Source organism: Bufo bufo, chromosome 2 (assembly GCF_905171765.1).
Source record: "Bufo bufo chromosome 2, aBufBuf1.1, whole genome shotgun sequence".
NCBI classification, from domain to species: domain Eukaryota; kingdom Metazoa; phylum Chordata; class Amphibia; order Anura; family Bufonidae; genus Bufo; species Bufo bufo.
In genome coordinates this window covers 56,543,196-56,556,718 of record NC_053390.1, presented here as the reverse complement: position 1 = coordinate 56,556,718, position 13,523 = coordinate 56,543,196, and the positions used below count along the sequence as shown (strand labels likewise).

General features: G+C 46.0%; 1 protein-coding gene across 2 annotated transcripts in view; it reads left to right on the top strand.

Annotated features, from left to right (window-relative positions):
• The window catches only part of KATNAL2 (katanin catalytic subunit A1 like 2), a 43,492-nt gene that overhangs the window by 24,940 nt on the left and 5,029 nt on the right, over positions 1-13,523 (top strand). For both annotated transcript variants that reach the window (XM_040421127.1, XM_040421126.1), the window contains 7 exons: positions 439-516; positions 2,564-2,662; positions 3,466-3,529; positions 5,348-5,466; positions 7,361-7,452; positions 10,061-10,171; positions 12,120-12,282. In XM_040421127.1, coding sequence (XP_040277061.1) covers positions 439-516; positions 2,564-2,662; positions 3,466-3,529; positions 5,348-5,466; positions 7,361-7,452; positions 10,061-10,171; positions 12,120-12,282 — 726 coding nt within the window. The remainder of the gene's footprint in view (positions 1-438; positions 517-2,563; positions 2,663-3,465; positions 3,530-5,347; positions 5,467-7,360; positions 7,453-10,060; positions 10,172-12,119; positions 12,283-13,523) is intronic.

Below are 13,523 nucleotides of genomic sequence, written 5' to 3'. Positions count from 1 at the left end.
ACGTTTTTTTTGTATGCTTTAAGTGGATGGGAAAAACGTGATGTGAACCCAGCCTAACCACGACCACTTTCCCACCTTCTCTAAGCTACAGCGAGTGGTGTAAAACTGCTGCAGTTTTTCTTTTGCGCATATAAATGCAAATATTTTCATTTTTGCCACTTTTTAAAGCCAGATTTCAGATCAGTTTTTGTGTCCATCATATGAACCAGCTTTATGCAAAGAAAGTAAACAGTGAAGGTTCCTATTAAATGACAGCAAGTGGAGGTATTGAAAACATGAGGCACTGATATAGAAAGTATATCGGAAACTTGTATTTATACATGATAAATTACACATTTATAACTTTTATTTGCCGAAACCATAAAGGCTCTATACTCCTTACTTTTATTCCATTTAATAATTCATCTGAATTATGGATAGTAACCCTTTATTTCCCAGGAAAGACTGCTGAAGCCGGTCAGCGCTTTTCTCGGCGCCAATAGCGAGATGAGAGAACTGGCTGCAGTGATAAGCCGGGTGAGTTTATTCTTGTTATTACAGAATAATAATACTAGGGTATTATATTGTATGCGGTATATATGTTTGTATAGATGGATGAATAGATATGAGAGAGCGATACAGTCGAGTCCCATTATTATGACCACTTCCTACTTCCGATTCAGCGTGCAAGAGGTCACGTGTGCTGAGCTGGCTTGGTGGGTATATAAGGTGTGCGATAGGCTGTCTGCACACATATCCCTCGTTGCTGTCATAGGTAAAAGCAGTGATGATTATTGGCTTTCGGGCCGAGGGTGGCGGTATTTCTGAAAGTGCGCAGTGTGAACTGTACAGTGCTGCTGTGGTGAAAGTGTATCATGAGAGGACAAATGGCACCATTGTGAATAAGAGATGTGGAAACTGCAGAGCACCACGTGCCACTGATGTGAGAGGTGATGGTTAGCGAGGGTTGACCGACACACTACAGTGGAACAGCTCGCCAGCAAAATGAACCAAGAGCTACGAACAGTTTAGCAAACCAACTGAGTATAGGGCTCCGAAGCAAATAGACGGCCCCTGCACCTCTGCTAGTGAAATTGAAGCCTTTTCCGGCAATGCAGTTTTCGTGGCAGTATCGGCATTGGACCTCTGCTGATTGGTAAAGGGTTGTCTTCTCCCATGAGTCACGTTTTCTGCTTCATTGAACGGATGGACGTTGGGGGGGTTAGGTGAGAAACATCAGAGAACAAACGCCCTGCAGCCATTGCTGGAAGAACACGAGCTGGTGGTGGCAGCGTTATGGTCTGGGGAAGGTTTTCGTGGTATTCTCTGGGCCACTCATCCATGAGGAAGGCACTCTCAACCAATCTGGGTATGTATCCATTCTTGCAGATCAGGTACACCCATACATGCTGATTGTCTTCCCTGGGGCAGATGGGATCTTTCAGTAAGACAATGCGACTTGCCACATGGCTAGAAATGTCTGACATTGGCTGGAAGAATATGACTAAGACTTCCACGTACTACCCTGTCCTCCTAATTCCCCAGACCAGAACCCAAATCGGCATCTGTGGGACCACCTCGATCATCGTGATCGCTCTGTGGATCTTCCCCCCACGCCCCTCCATCAGCTGTGGGATGCACTGCAGTCAGCATGGCTCCATATACCTGTGACAACCTACCTGGACCTTACTGAGTCACTCCCAGTCTGTCTAGCTGCTGTCCGTGCTGCACAAAGTGGTTACTCTGGATATTAACTGGTGGTCATAATACTGTGACTCTGTAGATAGATAGATATATACACTGTACACTCACACACATTAGAAGGAGACATGAGATTCCCTATTCTGGAAAAAGGTGGGGGCCCCACCAAACTAGCATTAATCACCTATCTAGTGGGTGAGTGATAAATGCTTCAGGTTGGAATACCCTTTAGGCATTACTGTGTTTTGATTGTATTTTAATTTGTTCAATGTTCTGTGCTGCTTAAAGAGGACCTTTCATGGGTCCAGAGATGATAAAATAAGTAGCAGGTTATGTAGGGCATAAAGCAGGGCTCTAATAGCGCTTACTATTTTTCCTTTGCGCCACTCCGTTCGGCCGCTGTGCCCCTGTTAAATTCTCTGGCCTGGTATGCTAATGAATAGCATCGGAACAAGGAGGAGGAGACTGTCCTGTTTCTCATTGGGCGTCTCCTTCTCCCTGGCTGTAGCGCGGTCCAATCACAGCAGAGAGCGTCACAGGGAGAAGGTGAGTTTTTTTTTTTTCTTTTCTCCCTGGCTGTGACGCTCTCCGCTGCGATTGGACCGCGCTACAGCCAGGGAGAAGGGGACGCCCAATGAGAAACAGGGCAGTCTCCTCCTCCCTGTACCGATGCTACTCATTAGCATACCAGCCGGGAAAACTGCAGGGGGGCACAGCGTGCGAACGGAGCGGAACCCAGACAAACTAGTAAGCGATCTTACATCCCTGCACTATGCCCTACATAACCTGCTAGTTATTTCATAATGTCTGGAGCCATGAAAGGTCCTCTTTAAAGGAGCTTAATGGGAAATCATTTTTTCTTTATTTTTTTTATTTCTTTCAGGACATTTATCTTCAGAACCCCAATGTAAGGTGGGATGACATCATTGGGCTTGATGCAGCAAAGCGATTAGTAAAGGAGGCAGTGGTGTACCCTATTAGGGTGAGACAATGGCACAATCCATTTTTATTAATTCCTATAATTAAAGGGGTTCTCCGGGAATTAAGAAAATGAAAATACTTAAATATTATCTTATTATAAATATATTCTCAAATACCTTTCATTATTTATAATGGCTCGTTTTGTCTGCGGAGCAATCATCAGGAGAAACAAAATGGCCGCTGTCCCATTAGTTCACACAAAACCTGTCCTGATCACACATGAGGACAAGTTACTTCACAACACTGAGATAAAGAGCTACCTCCTCCTCCTCTCTGCTCTACTTGTCAGGGATTATGATCCTGAATACAGATGATAAGATCTTTAGCTGAATCTCTGGGGAATTCAGTTCATGAGGAGACATGAAGTACAGAGAGGACGGACAGGACAGACTGTGGTAATGGAGACTGCATACAAGTGCTGCTGCTCATTAGCCACACCTCACCCTCCTCTTATGTCTCCTCATCTTCTCCATTCCCACAGAGATTCACCTGTATTCAGGATCATGATTCCTGACAAGCAGAGCAGAGAGGAGGATGAGGCAGCACTATGGCTCATTGTGGTCAAGTAACTTGTCCTTCCTGTGTGATTAGGACGGGTTTTGTGTGTACTGATAGGACGGCGGCCATTTTATTTCTCCTAATGATTGCTCCCTAGACAAAACAAGCCATTCTGTAATGAAAGGTACTAGTGAATATATTTATTATAAAATAATATTTAAGTATTTTCATTTTTTTAATTCCTGGAGAACCCCTTTAACTTAAGACTCCCACTCAGTGCTTAATTTATTTTGTTATTGTCCGTAGTACCCGCAGCTCTTCACTGGAATTCTGTCTCCTTGGAAGGGGCTCTTGTTGTACGGCCCACCGGGTAAGGTATACGTTGTTCATTCGCGCAATATTACTGTGCATCACCCCTGGTGTGGATGAATGATATAGCTGCACAGAACCAGTCTAAAGCACGTTCAATAGCTGTTGGCCAAACGCTGATTTGGCTGATGGCTATTCTCCCTCTTTTTCATACCGCTCCATGCTCGGCCAAGAGTGTATTTATTTTCAATGGTGAAACGGGAAAATGCTGCTGCCAGACACCTGTGGTGGTGACTAGGGATGAGTGAACTTGTGTTTTCATGTTGGGCGTACAAGGTTTGGGTTATCTAAGAATCCCGTTATGGATTCCGCTACCACGGACCATAACTTATGGTCCTTGGTAGCGGAATCCATAACGGAATTCTTAGATAACCCAAACCTTGTATGGCGAGCTTGAAAACACAAGTTCGCTCATCCCTAGTGGTGACATGTCTCATGGAGAACAAACATCAGACGAACATTTCATACACATTAGATTGTCAGCTGGTCCTGTCTACACTCGTGGCCAAAAGTTTAGAAACTGACAGAAACTTCGGTTTTCCTAGTGGCAACTTAGTTTTCAAGAGTGACTGAATCACAAAAACCTCATTTCCACTACATTTCAGCCCTGCCGCAAAATGTCCTGCTAACGTAATTTCAGTTATCTTCTCTTTAGCTCAGGAGAAAGTGTCAAAGAGGACCTGTCACCACAAAATGCAGTGCAGTCTGCAGGCAGCATGTTATAGAGCAGGAGGAGCTGAGCAGTGATATATATTGTTCTGGGAATAGATTCAGTCAACTTCCTCCAAGAGTAACTTCTCCCAACCATCCAGGAGCAATCTGGTGATGGACAATGCTTTTTGTAGCATGATGGACACCATGACAGAAGGCAAAAGTGAGAACTAAGTGGCTCGATGAACAAAAAATTGAAATTTTTGGTCTACAGCCAGAAGACTCCCCAGATCTCAATCCCATAGAGAACCTGCAATCTTCAAAAAGTGGGTGGACAAAAAACACTGAGAAATTGTGATAAACTCCAAGCACTGATTAGACAAGAGTAGGTGGCCATCGGTCAGGATTTTGCCCAGAAGCTGATATCCAGCATGCCAGGGTGAACTGCAGAAGTCTACAAAAGGAAGGGTCAACTCTGGAAATATTCAGCCTTTGCAAACCTGATGGCTTTGTCAATGACATCTGACAAAAAACTCCAAAAATACTGAAGCAGCAAACATTGTGAAAATCAAAAAATTTGTGTCAGTCTTAAATCTGGCCATGACTGTAAATCGGCGAGGTCAGCCACAGTCTGATGTGTGCGGCCAGTCTGGACAGAATAGACATGAGTTATTTGCTGGCACATCTAGCCAACTTCCTTGGGATGTGGACACTCTAAGGCAGGGCATGCTGGGAGTTGTAGTTTTGCAACAGCACGAGAGCCGCAGTTTGGGCATCCCTGGTCTAAGGTATATGACCCATGTGCGAATTCCTGCCCTTTTTCAGGAAAACCACAAGCTGTACTCCCCAAACCCTGTGCCCTTATTACATAACTGTACCCCAACAGATTGTCCTATGCTGGAATTTACCCTCATTTTGAGGCAATTAAATTTGGTAGGTCATTCTTCAAGAGGAGCTGGTAACCCCCAGTTGTCTGTTTATTCAGACATTTCCAGGAGGAATAATAGAGGAATGACACAACGTAGAGAGAAAAGACGCTTCATAGTTTTTATTTCATGGGGAATACAAGTATTTTCTAATCCAGACACGTCAGGAGAGGTGACAGGTTCTCTGTAAATCTTGGAATGTTTCTAACTTTTATAGGTATATTTTATATGTTGTCTTTTAGGCACTGGAAAGACCTTGCTGGCTAAAGCGGTGGCCACTGAATGTAACACCACATTTTTCAACATTTCCGCTTCTACAATTGTCAGCAAGTGGAGAGGGGATTCGGAAAAACTTGTTCGGGTACGTAGGTGACCCTGTTATCACGGAAGCCCTCTGTATATGTTGTTTGTAGGCTATTAGTTGTGTCTGTCCAGTCATTTTATGGCTGAGCCTGCCACGGCTGATGGCGGTTTTGCACAGGTTGTGCTCCGGTCCAGAATCCGTTGCTGGATATAGCTGGACAGGAAAATGCGGCATGCAGCGTTTTTCGATACGGCGAAAGGGAGAGATCCGTTGTTACAACTGATGCACAGGATTCCCGAAAGGATCCCATAGAAAACCATGAGATCAGTTCTGGCATCCGTTTACCTCCTTGTTTCTGTACCATGCCAGCAGGAAAAATCAATGGATGGCCGGGTATATGGAAGCCGAGCCTTAAAGGGTTTTGCAAGATTTAGATATTGATGATCTATCCTCAGGAAAGGTCATTAATATCAGATTGGTGGGAATGTGACACCTGCACCGGACAGCAATTTTGGGGTATACAGTACTCCGCACTAGAAAATATAGCGTGTACAGAGCTGGAGGCAGGCAGCATTGTGCGCTGTGTAGTGGCCATGCCGGGTACTGCAGCTCAGCTCCCATTGAGCTGCAGTACACAGTGCAGTGTGTGGCACCTTTTGCTTCTGCTCCATTCACTTTACAGGTTTTGCTCCATGGCTGCCCAAAACAGCTGTGGGTGCCAGAGGTGTCAGACCCCCACCTATCTCATCCTTAGGACAGGTCACCAATTTCTGAAACCTGGAGAACCCCTTTAAAGTAAACCTGTCAGCTGCATTGAGGGCAGCAAAGTATAGTGATAAACTGGCGGTGCAAATGTACCACCGATGAACAGGTGAAACGCTCGTTCATCAGGGAATCCGATTCTTTGTGCGCACACAAAAAGTATCATTTGCCGGCAGCAGATCGTGCCGTGTAAACGCGATCTGCTGCCAACAAACAAAGAGTTAGGGCTCATGCACACGGCCATTGCCTGGCTGTGGCAGTATTGCGGCCCGCATATGGCTGTTCCACAATACTCTGGCACCGGCCGTGGGCACCCCGCATCACGGATGCGGACCCATTCACTTAAATGGGTCCGCAATCCGGGAGATGCGGTGCGGAACGTTAGCACGGATCGGGAGCACTACGGAGTGCTTCCGTGGTGCTTGTCTGTGCCTCCGCACCGCAAAAAAATAAAACATGTTCTATTTTTTTTTTACGGTGCGGACGGATCACAGACCCATTCAAGGTGAATGGGTCTCAATTCGTTTCTGCCGCCGCACGGATGTTGCCCGTGCATTGGGGACGGCAAATTACGGTCCCCGATACACGGAACGGCTGCACAACGGCCGTGTGCATGAGCCCTTAGTGTGGGGAAGAGTGATGGCATTAGTGATCGCTCCTCCCCATACTCTGGAGGAGATCGCTGCATGTGAATGCAGCGGTCTCCTCCGCTGACGAGCAGGCGATTGTTGGGAAGGAATGCTTGCTTCCTGACAATCTGCTTCTCTGTTCTCCCTCGCAGCGCTGACATGCGCTGCGTTGTTTGCAGTACTCTAAAAGTACTGACTGCCATCACAGCAGTGACAGATGGGGAAATCAGCCGGTCTGTCACTACCTTATGTTGCCCTCAATGAGTGTAACATAGGGTAGCTCACAGGTTCCCTTTAATATTTGCTGATACATACATAGACACAGTATGTCCACAGCACTATGCACAGATTAAGTGCCTGTCCCCAGGAGCTCACAATCTAGCCTCCCTGTACAGTATACCACACACGTATACACTGGGGACAAGAACTTTGTAGAGCCTAGAACATATAAACTACATAATGCAATTTGCTGGTCCAGCTATCGCCTTCATTTACAAAATGTATTAGTTCACATATTATTTTCTAAAATTCCTAATGAAGTTATTTTTTTTTCATTTCAGGTTTTATTCGAACTTGCCCGATATCATGCTCCGTCCACCATTTTCCTGGATGAACTTGAATCTGTGATGAGTCAGAGAGGAGCAGGACCAGGGTAAGTAATTTTAAACCTGTATTACACCTGCTGATTTTTCGGCAGATGATTGCTAATGAGCGTTCGTATGAACACTCGTTAGCGATCATCTGGCAGTGTAGTACTGCCGCCAATTGCCTGATGAACGAGCTTGATCATCGGGCAATCCAAATCTTTTGACAGGTTAAAAAATAAACGTTTGCAGGTGGCAGATCGTGGTGTCTAATAACGATCTGCCGCCGGGAAACCACTATACAGCATGGGGATGAGCGATGGCATAGTGATCGCGCCTACAAATGCTGCGGAAGAGATCGCTGCATGTAATGGCAGCGGTCTACTCCACTAGCAAGCAGGTGATTGTCACATCGGGCTGTCTAATACAGCCTTAAATGGGTTCTCCGGGAATTGAGAAAATTAAAAAAATTAAATTTTACTTTATTATAAATATGTTCCCAAATACCTTTCATTAGTTACAATGGCTCATTTTGTCTGGGGAGCAATCATTAGGAAAAATAAAATGGCCGGCATTCTATTAGTGCAAACAAAACCTGTCCTAATCACACAGCAGGACAAGTTACTTCACAACACTGAGCTAAAGAGCTGCCTTATGGGTATTATGAATACAGTTTAATCTGATCTTCAGCTGAATCTCTGTGTGAATGGAGTTCATGAGGAGACATGAAGGACAAAGAGGATGGATAGGACAGACTGTGGTGATGTGCGGCTGTGGTAATGAAGACTGCATACAAGCGCTGCTGCTCATTACCACATCCCCATCTCCTCTCCGTATTTCATGTCTCCTCATGAACTTCAGTCCTACAGAGATTGAGCTGAAGATCTTATCTGTATTCAGGATCATCATTCCTGACAAGCAGAGCAGAGAGGAGAATTAGGCAGCTCTTTAGCTCAGTGTTGTGAAGTAACTTGTCCTACTGTGTGATTAAGACAGGTTTTGTGTGGACTAATAGGACGGCAGCCATTTTATTTCTCCTTATCATTGCTCCCCAGACAAAACGAGCCATTATAGCTAATGAAAGGTATTTGAGAATATATTTATAATAAAGTAATATTTAAGTATTTTCATTTTCTCAATTTCCGGAGAACCACTTTAAAGGGGTACTGCAGTTTGTTTCAACTGATGATCTATCCTCTGGATAAATCATCAGCATCTGATCGGCGGGGGTCCGACACTCGGGACCCCCGCCGATCAGCTGTTTGAGAAGGCAGCGGCGCTCCAGGATCGCCACGGCCTTCTCACTGTTTACCGCAGGCCCAGTGACGTCACAACTAGTATCAACTGTCCTGGGCACGGCTAAGCTCTGTTCACTTGAATGGAGTTTAGCCCCGCCCAGGCCAGTTGATACTAGTCGTGATGTCACTGGGCCGCTGCCTTCTCAAACAGCTGATCGGCAGGGGTCCTGGGTGTCGGACCCCCGTCGATCAGACGCTGATGATCTATCCAGAAGATAGATCATCGGTTTAAAAAAACTGCAGAACCCCTTTAAGGCCCCTTTCACACGGGCGAGATTTCCGCGCGGGTGCAATGCGTGAGGTAAACAATCCGGACCCATTCATTTCTATGGGGCTGTGCACATGAGCGGTGATTTTCACGCATCACTTGTACGTTGCGTGAAAATCGCAGCATGCTCTATTTTGTGCGTTTTTCACGCAACGCAGGCCCCATAGAAGTGAATAGGGCTGTGTGAAAATCGCAAGCAAGTGCGGATGCGGTGCGATTTTCGCGCACGGTTGCTAGGAGACTATCGGGATGGGGACCCGATCTTTATTATTTTCCCTTATAACATGGTTATAAGGGAAAATAATAGCATTCTTAATACAGAATGCATAGTACAATAGGGCTGGAGGGGTTAAATTATTTTTTTTTTAACTCGCCTTAATCCACTTGTTCGCGCAGCCCGGCATCTCTTCTGTCTTCATCTTTGCTGTGCACAGGAAAAGGACCTGTGGTGACGTCACTGCGCTCATCACATGGTTCGTCACCATGGTGATGGATCATGTGATGGACCATGTGATGAGCGCAGTGATGTCACCACAGATCCTTTACCCAGGTCCTGAAGAAAGAAGACAGAAGAGATGCCGGCTGCGCGAACAAGTGGATTAAGGTGAGTTAAATTTTTTTATTTTTTTTTACCCCTCCAGGGCTATTGTACTAAGCATTCTGTATTAAGAATGCTATTATTTTTCCTTATAACCATGTTATAAGGGAAAATAATACAATCTACACAACACCTAACCCAAACCCGAACTTCTGTGAAGAAGTCCGGGTTTGGGTCTGGGTACCAAACATGCCGATTTTTCTCACGCGCGTGCAAAACGCATTACAATATTTTGCACTCGCGCGTAAAATCGCACATTTTCCTGCGACGCATCCGCATCTTATCCGGGCCAAAAACATGACGCCCGTGTGAAAGAGGCCTAAGTCTTGGACATAGTCCCTCAGGATGTTGATGACCCGCAGGATAGGTCATCAATATCAGGTCAGCTGTTAGAAGAGGGCAGAGGGCCTCTTAGGCTTACTTCAATACATAGTTACAGTGAGTTACTGTATTTGTCTGTATTGTGCATTTGTTTCTTCCATTTCTCACGGCGTCATGTTTATTTGCGGTAGAGGTGAGCACGAGGGAAGTCGCAGGATGAAAACAGAATTGCTGGTTCAGATGGACGGCTTGTCCCGATCAGACGACCTGGTGTTTGTTCTCGCCGCCTCCAACCTGCCCTGGTAAGAGGTCCGCACGGTGGAGCCGAGCGAGCGCAAAGCCTCTCGGATCAGCAGAAAGGGCCTTAGTTTTGCTTAAAACATTTAAAGATTAATTGTGAGCTCTTCCCTCTAATGTTTATTCCTCAGAATAAAATATAATCTTTAATAACCTCGCGGCGGCCATATGCCAGTATTTACCGAGCCTCCTCCAACTTTCCAGCCAAGTTATTTACTAGGGTTTTAGCTGAGAAGGGTTTTAACTTCCAAGTGTAAAGTACTTAAAGCTGTAGAAGTAGAAGCTAAATGTGAGGGCGGCTGTAATCTGATTTCTAGCTCTGTACATCTGTATGTAGCGGGGGAGGGGGATCTCAGCCGCCCTATGACCCTGATCATCTCCCTATAATCTTATGTGGCAAATATGCTTTCTATAAGCAGCGGAGAGATGTCATTTATAAAAAGAATCCATTGTTCCCCTCCTATGACTAGGAGAACCATTACTGTGAATTTGTGAGCACCGGGATTTAGAAAAGCAGAGTATTCTGCGTTAAGGAGGGGTCCCCCTGTTAAGGAGGGGTCCCCCTGTTAAGGAGGGGTCCCCCTGTTAAGGAGGGGTCCCCCTGTTAAGGATCTTCATGTATTGATCCGAGTGGACAGTGGTTACAAAGAGCTTCTCCAGAAGACCTGTCTTGTCCTGCATTACACAGACTGCCCATCGATGTGTAATGCTTAGTTTACCCTGTGGTGGCGCTGCAAATTTAAAGGGGCTGTCTGCATTTTTTATATTGATGGTCTCTTTTCAGGATAGGTCATTAATATCAAATCAGCGGGGAGCCGACTCCCGTCACCCCAATAATCGGCTGTTTGAAGAGACCGTAGCTCTCATACAAGCGCTGTGTTCTCCTCAATGTTTACCTACTCGCCATTGCAACTGCAGCGGCGAGCAGTGTTAATTACAACTCCGCTGTCCAATTCACTTCAATGGGAAGTCCTTCCTGTTCAAGTGAATAGAAGGGAGCCTTCCCATTGAAGTGAAAGGGGAAGGAGCAGTTGTAATTACGATGGCGAGCAGGTAAACCGTGAAGAGAGCACAGTGCTCGTATGAGCGCTACGGTCTCAGCTGATCTGCGGGGTGCTGGGAGTCGCCCCCCGTTGATCTGATATTGATGACCTATCAAAAGAGGACAACCCCTTTAACCCTTGCTGTCAGAGTTCTCTAGACTAGAGTTATTAGCTGGTTGACACTTTGCAGTTGAAGGTCAGGGGACGCTTGACCTAAAAAAGGATTGTTCAAGCAGAGAACCCCTTTAATGTTTCAATTCTCATAAATGAGTTCACACAGCCCCAAGGTTATTATGATTGTGTTCTGGACTAAATATTAAAAGCACCGCCTGAGGACAGTAAAAATACCTCTTGGAGACACGTCGTGTACCCCCTGGGCTTACAGGTACCAGACCTGGAGAACCTAGGTTCATCCCATCATCATGGATGCCGTAATGGCTCCCACTGTGTCAAACATCTGCATGCGTTAAATAATACCACCATAACACGCATAGAGGATTTAAATTAGGCCAGGGCTACACAGCGACTTTGGCTGTGATACACGTACGGCCTAAGATCGCTGCCTGCCTGCCAGCTAGTGAAAGGGAATGCGGTTGTGCTGCGACCCATAACTTACCATGACCGTCACAAGAAACCAGAACCAGCAGTGGATTCCCATTCCCTTTCATTAGTTGTGCAGCGCTACGTTGAAGCCAAAGTAGCCGCACAGCCCTAGCCTAATGCTGCCATATAGTACCTAATAAGACCACCATCCAGTGCCCACATAATACTGCCGTACAGAAGACAGAGCACTGTGATTTCTCTATTGCTGGGCACACTGCTCGTCGTACTCTCCAGGCGACTGGAATTGACGCTCCTCAAAATGATGCTTGTCACGAGCACCTCCGCAATAACATCGTCTTTATGATAGGGAGCTGGATCATGCCATGTTAAGGCGGCTGGAGAAGAGGATTCTGGTGGATTTACCCAGTAAAGAAGCACGAAAGTCCATGATCCAACACTGGCTGCCACCAGTGAGCAATAGCGGAGGAGTGGAGCTGAGAACCGAGCTTGACTACAGCGTGCTGGGAGAGGTAAATACACAACCAATCAGATTCCACCTTTCATTTTTCAGAGCTCCTTTGGAAAATAAAAGATGGAATCTGATTGGTTTGTAAGGGCAACTGAGCTACTTTTCCGTTATACTAGTTTGATAAATACCCCCCAATATCTTTGACTGCTGCTGAACTAGAGGGAGTATAATCATAAAGGACCATTCCACCTTAAAAAAATTCTCTCTTTTTGAAGGGAAACTAAATTTTTTTGAATGATTCCTTTCCTTCAATTATCTTTAAAGGAATATATGTCATTTTTCTCACTTCACACCCAGAACTAGGGCTGCAGCTATCAATTATTTTAGTAATCAAGTATTCTGTTGATTAATCCAACGATCCAACGATTAATCGAGTACTCTAATAAGAAAAAAATGAATTAAAAGAACATTTTTCTTTATAAAAACTCATCAGTCCTCAGCGCCATCAGCCACCTTTATGTCATCATCTCCCCTAGTGCCATCAGTCCTCTGTGCCATCAGCCCCTCCATGCCATCATGTCCCCCACTCTCCCAGTGCAATCAGCTCCTCAATGCCATGTCCCCCAGTGCCATCAGCCCCTCTATTCCATCCATGTCCCCCAGTGCCATCAGAACCTCCATGCCATTGCCATCTGTATGTCCCCCAGCGCCATTAACCTTTCAAATCACGGGTGCCCCCCCTTCCACCGCTAGCAGATTCAGGCCGCTGCTAATGAGAATACTCTCCTTTCCTGGCGTGCGCAGCTGGCTGACATGGAGTCCGCAGGAGAAGGACCACTTCTTCTTCTTCCCAGCATGCACTGGGATGGACCTGACGTAACACACAGCGTCAAGCAGCACGCTGACGATGTGTGCACGTAAGGCCCTGGTCAGTGCAGTGCCGTGCCGACGGGAGGCCACGGAGCGGTGATTGATAGCCGGCTTCGCTTCACTCACGCTTCGTGGTCACATGATTAAAACGAATCCTTGATGCAGGGAAATTGCATCGAGGATTTTTTTTGTATCGATTACATCGAGTAATCGTTGCCGCCCTACCCAGAACTAAAGTAAAAATTGTGCTGGTCCTTACTTTGGGTGCTCATGCCCACGAGCGTACTGGCTCAGTGCCCGTATTGCGGACTGTAAACAGCCGGTCCGCAATATATGGGCACTGGTCGTGTGCACTCCATGGTGGGGATGCAGCCCCCTTGACTTGAATGGGTCCACAATCCGCAACATACTGCCAAAGATAGAACATGTCCT